At 40.3% G+C, this 22,014-nt stretch overlaps 1 protein-coding gene across 3 annotated transcripts in view; it reads right to left on the reverse strand.

The window, feature by feature from the left end:
- STX18 (syntaxin 18) overlaps window positions 1–22,006 on the reverse strand; it is a 124,511-nt gene extending 102,505 nt beyond the window's left edge. Inside the window, exon 1 of one of the 3 annotated variants that reach the window (XM_038008712.2) lies at window positions 21,743–22,006. In XM_038008712.2, the coding sequence (XP_037864640.1) occupies window positions 21,743–21,910 (168 nt within the window). In that variant the 5' untranslated portion in view covers window positions 21,911–22,006. Of the gene's footprint in view, window positions 1–21,657; window positions 21,677–21,742 lie in introns of those variants that run through there. The other 2 variants (XM_008017919.3, XM_073012507.1) reach the window with 2 other exon arrangements.
- Between the last annotated feature and the right edge of the window lie 8 nt (window positions 22,007–22,014).

The following is a 22,014-nucleotide window of genomic DNA, read 5'->3' on the forward strand; positions in this document are numbered from 1 at the left end:
ATACTTTCACATAAAAATGCACTTTAAATATTTTTGCTTCTATACAGACTTTAAGAAATAAGATACCTAAAAAGCTATACTATTAGATGTGAAGAACAAATAGCCAGTTTTAAGTAATGTGCTATTAAAAATGAATTCATTATTCTTGAAGTTTTGTATTATAAAATACATCGGTGCATTTGTTCAGACAGTCTAGCTGGCCTTTGTTTGTGTTTACTGAAAATGCCTTCCATATACTTAAGGCTCCAAACCAAAGCTTCCCAAATGGAATCTGCAGAGAAAAAAAAAAAAAACACTGATTCCAAAAAGAAGACTGTGCAAACAATACATAGTTCCAAGATAAATAAATCTACTCAAAGCAACAAAACTTCCTCCAGGTTAATCAAAGACTCCTGCCTAGTGAAATACATCTTTCAGAAAACATAAGATGTCCACATGTTGAAGACTTGCAATCAAAATGATCTTTAGTATCTAAAAAAAATTCATCATCCCAAAAACAATATTGTAGAATTTATCTAGTCTTCCAAAAAGACTTGAACAATCTTTGAAGATGCAAAACATTTTCACCACATCCTATAAAATCCCACCTGACTTCATTTACCAAAGACTACTCGCCCACCTAACCCACTCCTCCACCCCACTCTACAGCTCTCACTAGACTCTGTTATTTGTCCAGTAAAATGCAAAAGTCTGGCAAAATCTTCATAGCAAAAAGAAAAAGTTACTGAATCTCTTTTGACTCCAAGGCCTGGTTTCCTTTAGGTCCCCTCACTGACATTTCTTTGGCCCCACAGCATGGGGTACAGGCCGATCTGCATGGCTGGCTATACAGACGTATTATGAAGCCTTTACAATTGACCACACAAACACAATACCACAATGTAGGTCAACTTGTGCACTCAAATGCCAAAGTGAAGCTTATATGGAAGTAAACTACAGACATAAATCTGCGAGGGTAGAATTCCACCCAATGATCCTAAAATTATTTCAAGGAATCAATCTCCAAGTATGCATCATGAAATCAGAAGAGCCCAGTTAAGCTTTTGAGGGGGGAGGATAAAGAAGAAAGAAAGAAAATGAAAGACTTAAGAAGCAGCAAAGCTTTCACCAATCATTATATCATTGAGAGGGCTCAAACTACAGATGAAGTTAGAATACAGAAGATTGTAGAAAGGGTATTTAAAATTATTAACTGATCAAAAATTTGTAGTTGTCATTAAAAAAAAATACAACTTAGCAATTCAGTTCAGAAAGAAGAATATCCCCAGGAACATACACATCTGTTTAATATTACAAGCCAACTGTCAACATCCTAAGTGAAGTTTTAATTTAATATTTTTTCTTTCTTGATGTTTTACCTTTAATCAATGCCTCATGAGAGTATCAACTTTCTATAAGAAACTGTTAAATATAAAGAAATGTTATTGTAGCATGTTTATAAAATCATAGTTCGAGAACTTTTTATTTTTCCAAAGCCTGACCACAACTTAATTATCTGCAGGACATTCCAGGCTCACAATTGCAAGCTCCAGTTCCCAAGCAATTTTAAACAATATCTACTGTACAGGACACAGGGTACACAAAAGACCGCAACATGGTTATATTTCCAAAAGTCAGCATTAGGCCCTTTAGACATGGTTTTTATTTTCATTAAACAATATTTGTTTCCTCACTAATCATTAAATGGTTTTCATCACTATTGCCTGCTTTCCTTTCACATGTCAGTTGTTAGTATCAGTGTTTGTGTTCATAATAAATATAAAAGTGACCCACCCCATCATTTAAAAATGAACACATATGATGTCTGGTTCAATGAGTGTTAGAGACTCAGCAACATACTCACACCCTGAATACTGTTCTATTTTAATCTAGACACTTAAAAAAGTGTAATGGAGTAATAGACTATAGAGCCCTCTCCTTTAAATCAGATTTAAGCTTCGTGCCTGCTTATGTTATTGTGGGCACACAGATCTAATCAGTGGTTCAAGACATTTACTTGGGAAAATGAAAGAAGACGACAGTAAGTTCATATCCCTGACCATAATGGGAAGGAGTTGAGAATACTGCCAATTCCTACAGATGCATGAGAAAAGTAGCCTGATTAAAAGTAACACATTAGAAACTGACTGAAATGTAGAGGAGCAACTCACAGAGCATTCCAGAACTTTAGGAATAATTCTGAGAAAGTAAATTTTAAAAATAAACAAAAGCTGTATGCTATAAAGTATTAGGAACAATAAAAAATATGTGAAGTGTGGAAGAAACAAAGAAAAGTATATCAAAGTCAGAGGAAAAATTAATCGTCAGTAAAAAAAAAATAATCCAGTAAATAATCTGGAAAACCTTCCAGAAGTTCAGATACTTGCATTGTTGCATTGGAACTAGTAGAGTTTCCATAAAATCAAATTATTTAAGTCCAAATAAACTAATTTTGGATTTCAGATTAACTGGCTGGTAGCTATGGTGAGTGCAGAGACACAGAAATGTACAAACACATGTGTTTACTGGCACATGTGTTTATCAAACACTCTATAGCACTTCTTATGTGCTAAGCACTTTCAAGGTGCTTTACTCACATTAATCCTCCAAGATTAGGTACTACTTTATTCTCATTACATAGATGAGGAAATAAGGCTAAATATTTTATCCACAGATCAGCCACAGGAGGTGGCAGAGCCCAGAGTCCATGCTCTTAACCATCAGGGCACAAATCATTCTGGGTGACATTACCTCTAATCCAAGTAAAAACAAGCCTATTACTTGGAGGGATCAACAGGCCTAAGTTCTCCATAGCTGCCTCCTCGGACTTCTTATCCTCTGCTGGCTTCTCAAATGTAGTCTTTTCCCAGGGACTACTCTGAGGCCCTCTTTTCTTCTGACTTAAAATTTCCCTTGGGCCATTCCACTCTTTCCTCAACGCTTCAATCTCCATTTACATTCTGATGTCTTCTCCATTCTAAATTCCTGGCTTAGAAATCTTTCCTCCAGTACATTTCTATATTTACAACTGCCTGGGAAACGTGTCCCTTGGGTGTTCAGCAGGCACCTCAAAAACTACAAAACGGAACTCATCTTACCTACCTACCTAGTTATCCACAATGAAAACCTCAAAGTCATCTATAACCATTGATTTTCATCTCCTACATTGAACAAGTCCCAGCTCTTGTCAAATATATCTTGAGTCTACTCCCTGGCACTATAGTAACGAGCTGAGTTCAGGTCCTTGCCGTATCTTGACTATACTTGATTACTGCAACAGCTCAACTGGTCCTCCTCCTTGCTGCCAGTCCTTCTCACCTCTGCCGAATCCACCAACTGCCAGCAGAATGATCTTTCTCAAATACATACCTAATCACGTTAGTCTCCTACTGAAAACTTTTTATAGTTCACCATGGCCTTCAAGATAATGCCATTCCTTTCCCATTCTAGGGGAATCCCTTTTTACCCTTCAAGGTTTAACTCAAAACTCACCTCTCCTATTATGCCCTCTCCCTTTAACCCCTCCCAGTGAGTTCTTCACTTCCACCTGTGTCCATATACACTTTGATAGCAGCACTTATTAGAACATGCTTTAGTTATATGCCTCTATTTTTTCCCTAGATTCTGCATTTCTCAAAGTCAGACATTGTCTCACTCATGTTTGTACACCCAATACCTAACCTAGTTGTATACCTGGCATATAGTTGGTGCTTAATAGTAAGTGACTATAAGTGAATGAATAATTCATTCTCAGAGATACCCTTAGTTCAAAGTGATACTTATAATGTCTAAAGCAGAGTGAATGGGCACAATTTTTAATGCAATGTACATCTCTTGTTGGCCACCCACATGCATTGCTACCCTCCTTCTGGGAACAGTTCCCCAAATTTCCTTTGGAAACAATTCTTCCCTGATTCTCAGCCAAAAATGTATTGAGTGGAAGTAACATACTGTGTCAGATGCAGAGCTGGGTCCTAAGTGGACCAAGCTAAGCAGTATATCCTTTTCCTGGCAATAGGAGTGGATTGAGGATAAGAATATCACTCAATTTGAGCCCGTAAGAGAAAGTGAATCCCAGTCAAGGAAACAGCCTCTCTCTTCCTCCAGAGGGGGCATTATGAGAAAGTGAGGCCTGCCAAGTGCTGCAGCTTAGTGGCTGCCACAAAGCAAGGGCGTTAGAGGCGCCTTAAAGGAGAGGCCAACACTGTGTGTGCAAGAAAGAACAGAGGGAGTAAGAAAAACCAGACCTGTGGTGACACTGTTTGGTTCACCGAATCCAGCCATGCCAGAGGTTAAGTCATACCACTAGACTTTTCAGTGATATAAATCAATAAATTCCTTTGATCACTTAAGCTAATTTGCATTGGGTTCTCTGTAACTTATAACCATAAGACTTCTGATAAAGCAAGTTAGTGTTTATGGGAAGAAAATCAAGCTACACATTTGAAGAAATGTACAGAAAAAGGAGACAAACAGGGAGAAGGTGGGAGTGGACCGCAAATTAAATGGGATAGGCTATGAAGGAAGGAAGGAAGGAAGGAAGGAAGGAAGGAAGGAAGGAAGGAAGGAAGGAGGAAGGAAGGAAGGAAGGAAGGAGAAAGAAGAGAAGAGAAGAGAAACGAAAAGAAAAGAAAAAAAAAGAAAAGAAAAAGAAAAGAAAAGCTAACGAGGTACTCTACAACACAAACAGGAGAATGAAATTCCAGATGTGGAAAGAAAGCTTTCCATTCCAGACAGCATCAGTCAGGCCCATATAGGGGTATCCTGTGGTACATTTATGAAAAGAATAAAGTTTTATAAAGAGATAGAAAAAAAATTTAAAAAACCAATGTTTCTTTTTGAAATGGCCTTTATGAGAAAAAAAGAAAACACTTTGGGATAATTTAATCTGGAGAAAGCAAATCCTAGAGGCAATTTAACTTATTAAAGGGTTATTTATAAGGAGGTGACTAAACAGCTGTTCTCCAATTTCACAGGGAAAAGAATGACAGGAAATTGATTTAAATTTCAGTATGAAGCTCAAGGCAGGCAAAGGAGAAGTGCTTGAGGGAGAACGGTTAATGATGAAAAAAACTAAATGGAAAACTGGATTTTTATGACTTTTAAAAGATGGAAAATTACCTATGTTGATTTTGGGGGTAAAACTACTAAACAAATATTTGAGATGTGCCTTCTGTTCATTTATTCAAATGCCATGTATGAATCCCTACTATGGGCCAGATGCTCTGCAAGGCACTGGGAATACAAACACCAAGAAAATAGGGTGTCTGTTCTGTCTAAAGGCTATGTTACTGGGTACAAGAGTCACTGTGCTAAATACAAAGAAGCAGGAAAATAGAGTCCTGCTCTCTCCTTTTCCATCCCCCACGCCAAAAATAAGCCCCAAAATCAACAATATCATTTGAGAGATAACACAGTAGCAGCTAAAAGGTTAAGTGACAATGTTGTTATTAAATAAAAACACAAAATAATAAGGCAAGGGATGTCACAGGCCATACATATTTCCATAGTAAGGAATACAGGCAGCGAATACTTTCAATTCAGGAGGAGACGAGTATAGGCTAGAATGTGCCTTTCAAGACCAATGGAATTTGAGAAAGTGAAGGAGAGCAAGCAGTCCGGGCAAGAGAAACAGCAGGAACCAAAGAAGGAGGCAAGAAGCTGAGGGGACTGCTAACAGAGCAGTGTGGTGAAAACTGGTGGGATGATGGAGGAAGTGTGGGGTTTAACACTGGAAAGGTGGCTAGGCTAGCTTTATAAAGACCAAATATCTTAGAATCTTTGCGTGGAGAATGAGTGGTACTACGAGTGCTTCTGAGTCAAAGTAATGATGAAAGCAACATTTTCCACACAGTGGCTTAGCGTGGAAAGGGACTGAGGGCTCACCGTTACTGTGTCAGCTCAGGCACAAGATGGTAGGAGTCTGAACTCCTATGGAAGCAGCAGAATGCATGAGATGGAGAGAAAGTGCAAGTGCTTATTCACTTAATTCATTTCCAAATACTATGTACTAAACTGTGCTCTGTGCTGTGAGGGGAATGGTACACAGTGTCTATCTTCTTGGGCTTGGTAATTAACTGGATAGAGGAGGACAGGAAAAGGGAGAATGACAGATGTAACTGCAAAAATGGCAGTCAGGGTGGAGGAGCTCTCTGGTGAGTTGGAATTCCTAAATTTTTATTCACACAAGCTGGAACAACAACAAAATGTCAAAACGTAAACAGGAAAACCAACCCTCCCAATATACCACTTCACATGTACCATGGAAGATGCTGATTTTATTGCAGTTGAGTCAATGGAAAAGTATGGAAGCAAATATGCTTGCACTGGTTGAACTGTGCCAAGTAATGAATATTTTAAAAGACTTCTGAAGCCAGGCATGGTGGTATATATGCATAATCCCAGCTACTTAGGAGGCTGAGGCAGGAGGATGCTTGAGCCCAAGAGTTTGAGGTCAGCCTGGGCAACACAGTGAGACTCTATCTCCAAAAAAAAAAATTGAAAAAATAAAAAAAGACTTCAAAGATAGGTAGAAGTAAGGCATTTTTTTTAGGACTGAAATGTTTCCAGATTTCATCTTTTGACATAAGTGAGATATATTCACAGATTTTCCATCATTTACCCACAGATAGGTATTTAGAAGCTTTCAGGAAATTCATCACCTCTCCTTGATAGTTCTTCTTTTTTCTTCCTTCTCTTAATCTAATTTTGATTTAACTTCCTCTTGTCATTGCTTGCTTACAAATCACTGCCTCTGTGTCTGGAGCCAATTAGGGCTGTAAAGTACCCCACAACGCCTTCATCTGAGGACCAATTTATATATATTTTCTTATTTCAAGAAGTAGAGTTAGCCTGTAACTCCAAAAGTTTCCAATCAACCATCACATTCTATTCTTTGGAAAAATATGCTTCTCTCCAGAGTTAAGAAGAAGACATCAAACTACATATATTTTGCAAGAATATTTCCTTTCTACCTGTATAAAGATGAATTGTGCTTTGGGAATTCACTTGCAAAAAAAGGGTTGAGTGTAGGTAATAAATGCTTAATAGCAATAACATTTTAAAAATCTTCCTACCAGTTAAAATTAAACGTAATTTCCTTATTACTTTAATGGAAACCTTTGGAGTTGAAGTATTTAACTAGTCTCTTTTACATCAAGTGTTCATTATATAATTCTCTTTTAATATTAGGTATGCATACTGTCCATTGACAGAATAAAAACACACATTTCCACTGAAACAAACACTGGAGAAGGACAAGGCAGCTTGATTCAGAATCTGATAATGGGTTACAGATTTCATTTCAGTTCAGATTTACAGTCAACATGCCACACAGTCATTTACCAGGTCATATTTGGAGGGAAAGTATGAACTGCCACATCACTGAGAGAAAAATCTGTGTAAGCCTAAAATACCTGACTTTTCCCACTGTAATGCTGAGCCTAAGGAAGAGAGGTAGAGAAAAAAAACTATATACATATATAATTATATATATACACATACATACACACACACACATATACACATATATATATTTAAAACTACCTTAAATTAAAAGGCAGTGATGATTTGGTCCAAGTTCTGGGCATAGGGAAGACTTCTCTTTGCCACTGTCTTTCAGGGTCACCCTGAGTGAGGCTGCAATGCTGCCTTGTCCATTGCTGGCTGGTTCTAGCCTACTAGCTAAATCATCCTAACCCCCAGGATGCTAGACTTACACAGGGGAAAAATTCTAGAGCTGGTGGGCAGACACCTAACCTGAGTCATGGGCTGTGGATGCAAAGCTTCTACCCAGTTCCCAAGCCAACTCCTCTTTGCCAGCCTTCCCATCTCCTGCTGGAGCCTCCCATTAGTTGACGCCTATCAGAAGCCAGGGGGCAAGGAAACCCCACTATGCAGCCCATAAACATCAGCCTCTTGATATGATCCCCAATACTAGAGGTGGGGCCTGCTGGGAGATGTTGGATCATGGGGGTTGATCCCTCATGAATGGCTTAGCGCTGTCCCCTTGGTGATAAGTGAATTCTTGCTCAGTTCACACAAGATCTGATTGTTTAAAAAGAGTCTGGGACCTCCCCTTCTCTCTTCTTCTCTCTCACCATGTGACACTCCTGCTCCCCCTTCAACTCCTGCCATGACTATGAGCTTCCTGAGGTTTCACAGAAGCAGATGCCGATGCCATGCTTCTCGTACAGCCTGCAGCATCATGAGCCAAAATTAACCTCTTTTCGTTATAAATTACCCAGCTCCAGGTATTCCTTTATGGCAATGCAAAAAATGAACTAATGCAGGTTGTATGGCTAAACCACACCTTTCGGAGTGAGGCCCCCAGGTGCTAGGAGGACTGCCTGCTGCTGGCTCACAGCCAAGTGAGTCTCAAGCAGCAGGAATGTGCCTCACCCAATGCTAGTGCCCTTCCCTGGGAAAAGCCCACAGACAATGGCTAGCCAATGCAGTGGTTAAAAAGCCCTGGCCCTTTGCCTCAACTGGGCAATTCTAAAAAGTCATTTCAGCTCCAGAGATCTCCATGGAACTGACTGTTTAATGAACAAATAAAATTAAAAACTGGTATCCCAACAACAGAAAAGGGAATTACAATTTTTCAAATTTCTATAATCCATAAATTGGGTCTCCTTCCCTCTCAATGATTTTACTAACTAAAACCACAAATCTTTTTCCCTTTTCCCCAAAATTAAACCTCAACACTTATCTTTAAGAAATGCATGGTTGGCCAGGCATGGTGGCTCACGCCTGTAATCCCAGCACTTTGGGAGGCCGAGGCGGGAGGATCAAGAGGTCAGGAGATCGAGACCATCCTGGCTAACATGGTGAAACCTCATCTCTACTAAAAATACACAAATTAGCCTGGCGTGGTGGTGGGTGCCTGTTGTCCCAGCTGCTCGGGAGGCTGAGGCAGGAGAATGGCGTGAACCCGGGAGGCGGAGCTTGCAGTGAGCCGAGATCTGGTCACTGCATTCCAGCCTGGGCGAGACCCCGTGTCAAAAAAAAAAAAAAAAAAAAAAAAAAAAAAAAAAAATTGCATGGTCACATGGTAATTGTTGATTAAAAGAAAAAGTTTGGTTTGGAAGCAGCCGTATTTCCCCAAAAGCTAGTCAAGCACTTTCAAATATATAATGTATGCACCAAAATATGCTCCAAAAGACAGCAGATGATGTGATAACACACTAAGGAGCAAGTCCCCAGAGGCTTGGTCTGTGGAACACCAAGTGGAGCACAGTTCCCAGCCTGGGACCATCTTGCCACAGGACACCTGTGCATGCCCAAGAGGGGAGGCAGCAGGCAACCCGAGAAGCACAGCACACACGTGCCATGACTACTCATCTCACAGCACCAGGGATGTCATCCTGGGAGATAGCTTAACCTTCTGAACCTCAGTTTCTTCATGAATAAAGGAGCCTAACTTGAAAGGATACTCAAATAAATTATAAAGCTTTTAACAAAGGGCCAGGAAGAGTAGGTGCTCAACAAGTGGTAGCCATTATTATCATTTATTATGCTTTAGAATAACAACCAGAAAGTTAAGACATCAATGCAACATTTGTGGATCATTTTCTCATATAGATTAAGAAACTCTAGACTGGAAATCCAGCTGAGATACAGGAAAATTACTCCCTTTACAAAAGATTTTACCACAGACTTCCTTAAAATAGCCCCCACCCCTCCACTGCACATTTAATATAGAATTAGATATTGCTTACTCATAATATTTTTCTAATCAAAAGCTATTAATTCTCCATTTCCTACCACAGCAAATAAAAACTCATCTGCCAGGAGTTTTACTTGTTCTGTTTTGCTTTTCATTTCAAAAGTATCTGTGTTCATTAAAGAAATTCTGGATGATAGAAGCAGAAAAATAAATCACCCAAGTCCCATCACTCAGAAAAAGCCATGGTTAACATTTTGGTGTATTCCCTTCCAGTCATTTCCATGCCTAGAGTTTTTTGGGTTTGCATACATAGTTTTAATTGTAACTGGTTTGGGTAGTTATTTTTTTAAGCTAACATAATAATATTAGTATATATTAATTACATATAATAATATATAATTCTCATGTCATGACATACTCTTCAGTATGTCACATTTACCTAACAATTTCTCTCTACTTGGGAATAATGCTAGGGTCTCTACGTAAGGCACTTGTGACAGCTGCCATCACTATCATCATCAAAATCATTATTATTGTATTATTAAGGCTGCTGCTGTTCTATGAACATTTCCAAGGCTTCGTGAAAAAAAGAAAAGAAAACAACCCCTGCTGCTGCAAACTTCGTTTTTTCTTTTTTCTTTTTTTTCCTAGCTGGAGTGCAATAGCACAATCTTGGATCACTGCAACCTCTGCTTCCCGGGTTCAAGCAGTCCTCCCACCTCGGCCTCCCAGGTAGCTGAGATTACAGGTGTGTGCCACCGCAGCAGGCTAATATTTGTATTTTTTTATAGCGATGAGATTTTGCCATGTTGCCCAGGCTGGTCTCGAATTCCTAAGCTCAAGCGATCTACCTACCTCAGCCTCCCAAAGTACTGGGATTACAGGCATGAGCCACCATACCCAGCCAAACTTTTAATCTCAGAAAGACCTCCCATTCTACAAAGTATGTCAACATTTATCTTCATTTTCTTCAGTTTGGTTGTTATAGTTAAATCTTTAGTTCATCTAGAAATTTATTTCAATGTATGTATGAAACAAGGAACTAAAATTTATTTTTTTTCCCAAAGTGCTAACCAATTATCCGCAATCACTGAATAAATCTTCCTTTTCTTACTGATTTACAACACATCCTTTAGCATGGATAAAATTTACACACACACACACACACACACACCCTGGACTAATGGGTTTCACTAAAAAATTCACATATGCATATACTATTTTTTGGCGCTAAAATGTCTTAGTATATGTGCTGCCAAAGCGAGCACTAAAGTAATAATTGATGTGTTGACAACACTTTTCTTCACTTCCAGGTATACGTGTTTCTATTTGTCCAACTCTTCTGTATCTGTCTACAAAATTTTGCAGTTTGTTTCAACTAGGTCATTTACATTTCTTTTTAAGGTTATTACTAGAAACTCTTTTTGTTGCTACTATAAATGTTTCATTATATTCTAAATGGTCATTAATTAGATATAGGATCACCATTGACGTTTGCCCACTAATGTTATACAATGGCTCTCAAGGCCTCTGTAATCAGGCCACAGCACCACCCCGTTTTCACACTGCTGAGTAAGAAGCCCCCACTGGCCTTGGTACGCTGGTTTCCTTACTGTCATTGAGCACGCCAGGCTCATGTTCACCATCCATCCACTTGACTTGCTCTTCAAAGATCTGTTCCCAGGTCAGTCAAAGCTTTCCTAAGTAGTCTGCCTCTAATTACATGCCTTTTTCTATACTCAACCAGAACTGATAATAAGTTCTAAAACATTTAATACTTTCAAATAATGTAGCAATAATTTTCCTTTTATCAATATTAGGACATTCGATTTTTTACATTTGAGAAAAGATTAAATGAAAAACAAACTATATTTTTTGTCTTTTTTAAGAAGCTATGATCAATTTCAAACAAATTTGGTAAAAAATATAGTTTGCTTAAAATACTAATAAACTAGAAGCAGTCTAAATAGCTTTCAACAGGGGTTCAGATAAATCAATTCTTTGCTACTATTTTTAATAGCTATGCAGCCAAATAAATTGGTGGTAAAAGCAATATATACTGATATTTAAAAATTTCCAAAATATATTGTTTTCTACAATACTGTTATGTAACCCCTCTCTACTCCCCCAAGGAAGGAGGGGAGGCATGTGGAGAGGAATTACATAACAGTATTGTAGAAAAATCCTGATTTTATTTAATAGAAAAAAATGTCTGGAAAGTTAAACACCAGAATTTTAACTATGGTTATTTCCTGACAGTAGTACTAAATGTGAACTATTTTCTTCCTTATTCTATTTAATGAGCACCTACTAATTTTATAATCAGATTTTAAAATAGTCAACTTCAAAAATGTGCCCTGCTGATAAAAGTCCATTATAAAATTATATCACCACTTTTGAATCAAATACATTTGTGAAAACACACCAAATGCTAACTTTGAAAAAAGAACAAACCAAAAAAAAAAAAACAAAAACAAAAACCTCACTCTTTCAGAGAATCAGGGAAAATATCACAAGGTAATGGGCAGTTATCACTGCAAAAAGTATTTAAAAATATATCCTGGGACTTTCAGAAAAAGAGTTCTGAGTCATGCAACCATCTCATTGAAAAGGTCCTTACGGATTATCTAGTCAAAACCTCTCATTTAAAAAATCAGAAGAGTGACACCCAGAGAGGTTAGATGAGCTCTCCAAGATCACACAGTAAGTTACTGGCAAAGCCAAAAGTATTTATAATTCAGAACATACACTTTTTAATTCCTGTCTCAATTCCTCTGATTAAGACATGCTGTAGCCTGTTACTTCTGCTAAGACTACAGAATTCACTGCTGGAGAAAATGTCCAAGAAAAGGCAAGTGTTCATTTCACCAGAGTTTTCTTATCATTTGACTATAAATTAGATAGAAATGTTACAATATTGTGAAATGGAAAGTGTCTCTCTCTTGGTTAAATACAGCTTACAAATTCCATAAGAACATTTTGACAAACAGACATATGTTAGATGGTGATAAGTGGAAGCTGGCAAACTTTAGTATTCATAGACTTTGAGGATCTGAAAGTCTGTAAGAAAGAAAAAAGTATTACCGAATGTAAAATTTCAACTGTGCTGCAAGCTTTCCATATCTGAGTTATTGGGTTCATTCAATATACCATACTTTCATTCCTTTGGTTTATTCACTTTCTTTTAGAGGAGTTTTGAAGGTGCCTCTTTTTAAGTCAATATTAAATGTGATATGTTTTAAACATAAAATGGTTTTCATACCATAAGTTGTAATTAATATTTGTAGACTTCACTGACACTTTACCCACCAGAGGGAGCCCATATGGATTTCCATGTAGTAAGAGACTTCAAACATCAAGTTTATGTGAATTCAACAATCACATTATTCATAATACAATCAATATTATAAAATCACTCAATAATATATTTCTATCCCCTGAAAAAGAGAAAAATTAAATGAAATCGGGCACATAAAGTCCTTAACTGAGTTCCTGACCTACAGCAGAAGCTCAAAAATGACTGAGTTTCCAAAATTTGTATCCTTCTGCACATTACTTATAGTGCTTACAACAAATTAACTGGTATTCTGACTTACACACAGGTTGATATGAGCTTGGCTGATATCTGCCCTGACAGATGGTTCTAGACCCAATATGTAAATAAATCTGGTTCTTGGGCCTCCAAAATGAAGCCAGCCCCTGACGGGAAGAATTCACTAAAAATATCACACTGAGAAGACATGTTTCTGAAGCCCTACCCTAGTAGGTGATACACATAATAATTGGTCAACTGCCAACTCAAAAGTGAGGAAAGAGGGAACTCTTTGACACACTCCAGATTCTTCATGGAATGCAGGAGAAAATGAATCAACTATCCCCGAGAATCATGCTTCTACAACATGTGATATAATCACTACCCCCAGGATGAGTTTCATTCAAGAATAAAGAAAGCAGAACTGAGAATAACAGGAGAGAACCAGGCATCCACATGGGCCCTCCTGAGTCTCTACCCCCTTGTACTTCTCGCCACCATAAGGCCCAGCCTAGTGACAGCCCGTATTGCTGAGACAGGTCTCAATCTCCATGCAACTGGCTGGGCATAGGTACGTATGCACTGGGTATCTATTTTGTACTCAGCTGTCTCCAAGGTCTAAATATAGCAAAGCTGAAGGACCCCATTGAGTTCCAGCTATGTTCTCCAATCCAGATTTATCAGTAAGCACTGCTGCTGGGGAGTTATCCACCACGTGCTGTCTTAATAATACTGGACTCCTTGGATCTATTCTCTACTATTTAGAATTAAGAAGAAGGCATGAATAACTGGCACTCAACTCTAACCCTGAAAATGCTGTTATTGTAATCTTCTACCATTTAACTTTTCCAACCAGAAAACTGGGAATTTTTTTTTTTTTTTTTTTTTTTTTTTTGAGACGGAGTCTCGCTCTGTCGCCCAGGCTGGAGTGCAGTGGCGCAATCTCGGCTCACTGCAAGCTCCGCCTTCCGGGCTCACGCCATTCTCCTGCCTCAGCCTCCCAAGTAGCTGGGACTACAGGCGCCCGCCACTGCGCCCGGCTAATTTTTTTCTATTTTTTAGTAGAGACGGGGTTTCACCATGGTCTCGATCTCCTGACCTTGTGATCCGCCCGCCTCGGCCTCCCAAAGTGCTGGGATTACAGGCGTGAGCCACCGCGCCCGGCGAAAACTGGGAATTACTCTACCTCCTCCTCTTTCTATTTCCACTAGTTACTAAGTTTTACTAAGTTTGCTGAGTCTACCTACTAAATACTAAATACCTACTTCATCTATTTTCTCCCACCCAACCCTACTGTCACCGGCCCCTCAGTTTCACCTGAATTACTGCAACAGCATCCTACTTAGCTCTCCATGTCAGTCTTGTTACATTTCAAACCCATCATCAGCACTGCGAATTAGTTTAAGATGCAAACATGATCCATTCATGCCTCTGCTGCATAGCCCAGGGCATAAAGTACAAACTCCTCAGCACTGCTAACAATGCTGTCATTTAAGAGTTGGCAAATTTTTCTCTAAAGGGTCAGACAGGAAATATTTTAAGTTTTGCAGGCCTTTGTAGGCTATCGCTCTGCTGCTATAGCACGAAAGTATCCCTGGCCTATGTTTAAACAAATGAAAATGACATATTCCAATAAAACTTTATTTACAAAAATAGGCAGTGGGCCAGATTTGGCCTGTGGGCCAGTTTATGGACCCCTGCTCTAACCCACTTCAGCACAACTTCATCCCCTGATACTCTGACCTTCACCCGGATCTCCTCTAGAAAAGGGCTCTAGTCACACCAGTCTTGCTGCTAGCCCCCAAACTGCCCTGCTGTTGTGCGCCACTGCCTTTGCTCACATCCATCCTTTCTACCTACGTCTGCTGGAATGGTTTTTCTCCTTAAAGGCCAAGTTTGATGATCACTTTGAGATTTCCACTGATTCTCCCCCGAAGAGATTTAGGTATCCTTTATCTATATTTTCAAAGAACAGGGACATATGCCTCATACTTTTTTTTATGGCCCCACAATGTCTGACACACCAGATGTTCAGTGTTTATTGGATGATGGTATCAATTAGTTATTGAATAAATACATTTCAAAACTTACAGTCCTCCTAAGTCTTGGGCAAAATTCAGAAGTGCAATCCACACAAAGGATTCACAATCTCATGAAAACTCTGCAGTGCTGAGCTCTCCTTACAGTATACACTTAGTTATTGCAATCCATAAAAACATAGCATCATGAAGCTAAAAGAGGCCCTGGAGAGCACTAAAGCAGTGGTTTTTAAACTGTGTGTCTCTGGGCCCTCTGGTTGGTTTCTTAGGGTTCCTCAAGGAGAGGGGGAAGGTAACAGAAGGGTAGGCTGGCGAATGAACCTTTCTCCCCAAACCTCTCACTCCAGCTTTTACCAAAGTTGCTCCTTATTTCATTAGCTAAAAGGTTCCTGCCATATTTAAAAAGAAATCTATATTATTCAGCACACTCTTGCTCTGTTCACAGCTTGCATTCTAAATCTCCATTGTTTCCTGATCCTACTTCTGTACGGTTTGGCCCTGTCTCCTGTCCTTTCTGCCTCTCATGGAATCATTGTACCTGTTTCATGATACTGCTTCTTTGAATCATGCTCCCTCAACTGAAATCCCCTAACTATGATTATACTCAACCCTTGGGTAAAATTTATAACCCAGGTGGTCCCAGCTCAACCTTTGGGTTCCAACACTGGCACACAAACTCAACACTGCCTCAGAAAAGGAAATCAAGGAGGTTCTGGGGAATCAATGCTAAAAAAGTTACAGTTGTTACTCATACCTGAGTTGTTGCGTACCTGTGCCTGCCTTTTCACTAGAGTGTACACGTGCTGAGGGGAGAACTGAATCTTAGTAATAAAATAAAAGCTACTATATACTGAATGTTTACTCCTAATACTGGACCAAGTATAAATGTGCATCATGTAATATTCAAGAATCATGTGAGGATCACACAGCTTTAGAACTACAATGAGCCTTGGACAGAGATCACCTAGCCCAAAAACTGAGAGAGACACAGTAGATTAACAGTTATTCATTAATTTAAGAAGTATGTACTAAGCACCTGCATCCCTACACTGTTCTAGAAGCTACAGATTCAGTGCTAGCAACACAAAGTTCTTCATTTTCAGAAAACATATATTCTAGTAGACAAACAACAAATAAATGGATATACAATATGCTAGGGGAAGGGACAGAAAAAGGATGCCTCTTTACGCAGGACATTCAAGGAAGCCCTCATGGAGGCAACATTGAACCAGAGACCTGAGGAACTGAGAAATCAAGCCATATGGAATCTGGGAGAAAAGTGTTCCAGGTAGAGGGATGCGAAGGTTCTAAGGGGGGAATGTGCGTGATGCATGTGAGAAAAGGAGAGGCCAGAGTAGCTGGAGTAGAGTGAGCAAAAGGAGGGGGAGAGGAGGTGAGCCCAGAGAGGTAGCAGAACCAGATCATCTGGCTTTGGGCCACTCCAAGAACTCTGAATTTCAGCCAAAGATTCAAGATAATCAATTCCTAAAAATAAGTAAATAAAAAATGAAGTTTAGCTTCCACAAAAGAATGTATTATCAAGAACAAAATCTCATCTGCATGCCTAATCTGAAAATAGAGTTCCCAGCAATTCAGGATCACTATTACCTTATTTAGAATCAAAGTGTCCTGATTCTACAAGAAATCTCTGCAGTTATCTAGTCTAAGCTCTCAGTTTTACTAATGTGGAAACTGAGGCCCAGAGAAATCACATGAGCAGCCCACTTACTGGCAGACCTGCGGCTAGAACATGGGTTCCTGCTTTCCTGTCCAGGGCTCTCCAGTAGCCCCTGCTGCGTCTGCACAGCAGTTCGGTGCTGACAGGTTTCTTGGTTACCTGTGTGGTAACCACCCCTGGCTCCTGTAACCTTTATAAGTCAGTAAGAATAGATGAGCTGCCACTATGAGGCATCTCCAGGCCTATCCTCACCCCAGAACCTGTCATTATAAACTCCTGCATTTTCTAGTTTCTCATTCCCCACAGAGCTGAATACAGCCAGGCAGACAAGGTGAAGGCACATCAGGCACTGTCCCAGGCACTGTGAGGGATGTTTTTGTTGCTTTTGCTTGCCCAACATTCCTTACTCCCTATTCCCAGACAGGGCACTGCCGTTTCCATGGTTCTGGTGGGGGCAACATAGTATCCAAGCCACCTATTAACCACAGATTGAGGTGGACATAGACCTGCCCAATGAAAGAAACATCCCTCTGGCCATAATTACCACTACAAGAGAGAGCTGAGAATCAAGCAGAAACTAGATTGCCTTCCTGGGCTTTACAGATAAGAGCTAGAGAAAGAAGCTCTATCCCTGGATTTTCCAGTTACATGAGCTAAGGCATTTCCACTTTGTTCAGGTTAGTTTACATTAGGTTACTATTAATTGCAATCAAAAGAACTCAGACTCATGTAGGCATCTGCATACCTTTTCTTATTTCATCTAACAACTTTATAAGGTTGCCATTACTCACTCTATTTTAGACATAAGGAAACTGAATTAAGTGGCTTCCCCAAGTTCATATAGCAGATAAGACACATTCAAATCCAAGTCCTCCTGCCCCACGTTCCATTCAGTATTCAGTATTCAGAATTAACTCAAGAAGAAGAAACTCACTGCCATTCAGAAGCCAAAGAAATTCTGGTTTAAAAATTATAGGAGGATGTAGGGGACACGGGGACAGCAGCATTAAACCAGGTCAAAGGACCTGGCTTCTAGTTCTGGCTCTGTCCTATGACCTCAACTGCTATGACTTAGGGCAAGTAATTTCATTTATTTAGATGTTAGTTTTCTTATCTATTGACAAAATGAACTCGAGGTCCTTTTGAGTGAAAAAAAAAACCATACACACACACAAACCAACATGGGTCTGCTTTAAGCATACAGATTCTACTGTTACCATATGCCAAGTAGATTTCAACTTGAATGGCAAGCCTAATAACAGGTAATGGCTCCTGGGGGACAATGTTGCAAAGAATTCTGAGCTCTAGGGATCCACGAAGAAATGAGCATTGGCTTCCATGATCACAAGGAAGAAAAGAAAGTAACAGCTGCCTACCTGCCACACATCTGCCATCACTGAAAGAGTTTCACCTTGGCAAAGAAATGCTACCATCTTTTACAAATGCAGACAGTACTTCTGCACCATCACTGATTCATCAGTACCTACCCAGGATTTTCACTCATTCCTCATGCACTTAACTTGGCTCCCCTTTATAAGCAAGGAATGAAAGTGCAAGAAAACTAAGTGGTTTGGAAAATATAGCTTGGTGCCACTAAAGAAAATATGTCTAAATGGCCTACATGAGGAGGGGGGAGGTATTTGAGCGGAACAATAATAATTAGTCTGGTTTCTTAAAATATATACATATAGACTACGTGAGTAGGGTAACTCACAAGCTATCCTACTTAGCTTGTGAGTTAGGTAGGGTATTATCATGTCCATTTTATAGAAATGGAAAATGAGAGTCAGACTTGCCCAAGTTCACCCATTTCTAAGTAGCAGAAGCCAGATTTGAACCCAAGGCCCAGGTCTCTTCCCAATCCCACCGTCCTCATTAGTCCCACACTTCAAATGAGTTAACTAATCAAATTCCCATTGCAGAGTGACATATTCATTATTATTTGGAGTTGTTCGAATAATATAAGTTCCTCCCCCAAATAATCTGAAAAGTCATTACTCTCCATTTGTAATTTAATGGGTAGACATGCATTTGAGTACATATAAATTTAGCAAAATTGAACATAAAAGTTAAATGTTTAAAGGAATGATGCAGAAGAAATCAGACTATTGGTGGGAGGTAGGGAAGGAAGATTTAGTTTCAATGCAATTTTATGAAACTTAATATAACCTTCACAACAATTCAGTGAGATGGAAATCTGGCATCAGGCATATATTAGAAGAATGGAATGGAAGAACAGAAATTGAACCAGATTAAAACACATCCTAGAAGTAACAGCAAATGCTTCAAGAAAGGCACTTACCAAAAGGCATACTATAACTTATTACATTTCATTAAGTCTGACAACCAGGGCTAAACCTGAATTAGAATATGTGCTTCTGGTATTGACCAGACTTTTCTGTATAAGGAATCCAGGCCAAACAAAATAACAGGCAAACTTTTGACACATCTAATCGTAGTGAAAGCACAGGACATCCATCACTAGCTCTTCTAGTTAAACTTCCCACAAGAGAAGATGGGGAGTGGGGAACGGTTGGAAGAACAGGAGATAATACGCAAAGCAATGACAACACAAAATCAAAATTGCTTAAAAGAATGTATGTGTCCTCTACGTCAGGGGGACAGTGTCCCTGAACAACACAGCCCATATACTCACTCAAGGTAATGTGACACCTATTCACATCAATACATAGCAGAATTGGAGTTTCACTGTCACGCGGTCCAAACCTGTGACATATGCACAAAGTTCTTCTCAAAAACATCTCTGAAAAGCAGTCATCACTCTGTTTAATTACTTCCAGTGACAGGGAACTCAGCACCCTACAGGACTGTTACTGTCCCTGAGGCCCATTAACCCAAAAGTCTAAAACACATTTTCACCACTCAGGGAGAGGTGGAAGTGATCACAGGGCTATCCAAAGGGCTTGCCAACTCAACTGTGCCTCTTGTCTCGACCATTCCCAAATCCCCCCTTTCCCTGAGCAGGACTCAAAATTAGCACAGTGTTCATAAATCAGAGGTTTCAGAGTTAGAAGGGACCCTTACAACGCCAATACTGTGATATTCATACCACAGTTCTACAAAAGGAACCCCAGGAAGTGCTTAGGCCAAACTGGGAGGGAGAGTGTCCTGTTTCTCTTCCTCTCATTTCAACCTAGGAAGCTTCCACTTTAATTTGTGATATACAGAGGACCAAGGTAGGTTTTTAAAAGGAGGAGGAGAAAAAAAGGACCATTTACAGGTAAATAAACCGAAGTCTTGACACTTGCTTAATGAAATCATATAGCTAGCAGTTGCAGGGTTCAGACAACAACCTGGTCTCCCGGCTCCTTCTCTGGTACACCATATAACATCTGATGGCCTAGAGGGCAAAATTCAAACTCCGCAGTGATATACAAAGCCCTTTAAGATCTCTCCCGGTCCAATTTTTATGAGAGTCCCACATACCATTCTCACTCAAATGTTTATTGAACCAACTTATGTCAGACTCTTACACACCTCCACATCTTAGCGCACACTATTCTCTTAGCCTGAGATGCCCTTCTGCACTGGAGCCAACTAATCCTCTTTCAAGATTTGTTTTGGGCATCATCACCTCTCTAAAGCCTTTTCTGACCCTCAGGTAGAACTGACCACATTCTTCTTTGTGCCCTACATAACACTTGCAAGGCTTTATGGCACTTGTTTTATGTCTATGTCCGTCTACTCCACTACTCCTTTTACATCATATTACTCTAACATGAGGCTGGTCAGAAAGTAGGTGCTTCATAGATGTTCATCAACAGGGAGAGTGTATTCATCTGGTCCAACCCCTTTCTGATGTTTGAGTATCCTCTGCTAACCGTCATTAATGCATGCATGCATACATTCATTCGAAAATATCTGAGTGTCTATGCAGTGCCAAGTGTATGCCAAGCAGAGTAGGATTTACTGTGAAATTAATGAGGTTTTAGCTTCGGGGTCCCTCACTTCCATCTTCCAAAGCTCTGAATCTTTCTTGGCGATTTTTATTTCTTAAAGACGGCAGACATAACTATATAAACTTTCGGCCCCACAAAACCTAGATCCCTCCTTGATGTCACGGACACAAAAGGGAACAAGACAAACATCTCTCCCTCATGGAGTTTTCTGTTTAACGGGAGAGACAGCCATTTTGTTCATTCATTCATTCAACAAACATTTACTAAGCAATGCTATGAGTCATGCATTGTGAGATGAAAACAACTGTCCCTGCCCTTAAGGAAAAGGTTCCTGTTCCCAGAGAGATGAAGGGACACCTGCTCTGATCAGGGAACAGAAAGTAGTTGAGATGACTGTAATACTGTGTGCGAAAGATGACCCTAAACTCGTCTCAAGAGGAACTGAGCCCTACTTATTGCGGAGACAAAGGGAAGAAAGAGTTCGGTTGAATATGGTTTTTAATCTCAACTGGGGATGGGAGGCAGACAAGTAAAGAGCACAGGCAAATACGGTGTGGTTAGTTCTGCAACAGGAAGTGAAGGACAGTGAGGTTTCCCCTGAGTGCAAGTCTGTAGTGACGGCGAACTCAAGCCCTCACAAAGCCGCCCGTGCACTTTCCAGATAGAGATTTCTGAGGGTCTCCTTCCTCGTCCCCCAACCCCCGCCGCCGCAGGAGAAATATGTTCCCCAATATGCGTCCCCCTTCCTCAAAATAAGGCTGTTCCTTCCCCAAAAAGCTGTCCGGTCTCTGAGGCCAACTCTCCTGTCCCCCTTGGAGCCACCCCCTTCACACAATGCTTACGGGACGGAGTGTGGTTTGGGGCTCGGGGTCCCTGTCGCAGGACTGCCCCCTCCTCAACCCGCCGTTTCCATAGCAACCAGCTCACCACTTCGCGGGCCCGGCTGGAGAAGTCGCCCTTGGGCCGGGGACTCCGGCGGAACAGCTCATCCCGGCTGCCATCGACCCCGCCGCCCACCGCCACTCCCAGCGCCTTGTTCCGCGTCTTCACGGTCTTGACGCTGGCCCGGAATAGCAGCGTGATGTCCACGGCCATAGCGACCCGTACCCGCAGCCCCACACTGGGCCCGCCCACGTAAGCAGCCGGCGACGGCCGCGAGAACCCGGCCGCTGGAGGACTGGTCCTGCCCCGCACTCCTC

The sequence above is a fragment of the Chlorocebus sabaeus genome, chromosome 27, assembly GCF_047675955.1.
Source record: "Chlorocebus sabaeus isolate Y175 chromosome 27, mChlSab1.0.hap1, whole genome shotgun sequence".
NCBI lineage: Eukaryota > Metazoa > Chordata > Mammalia > Primates > Cercopithecidae > Chlorocebus > Chlorocebus sabaeus.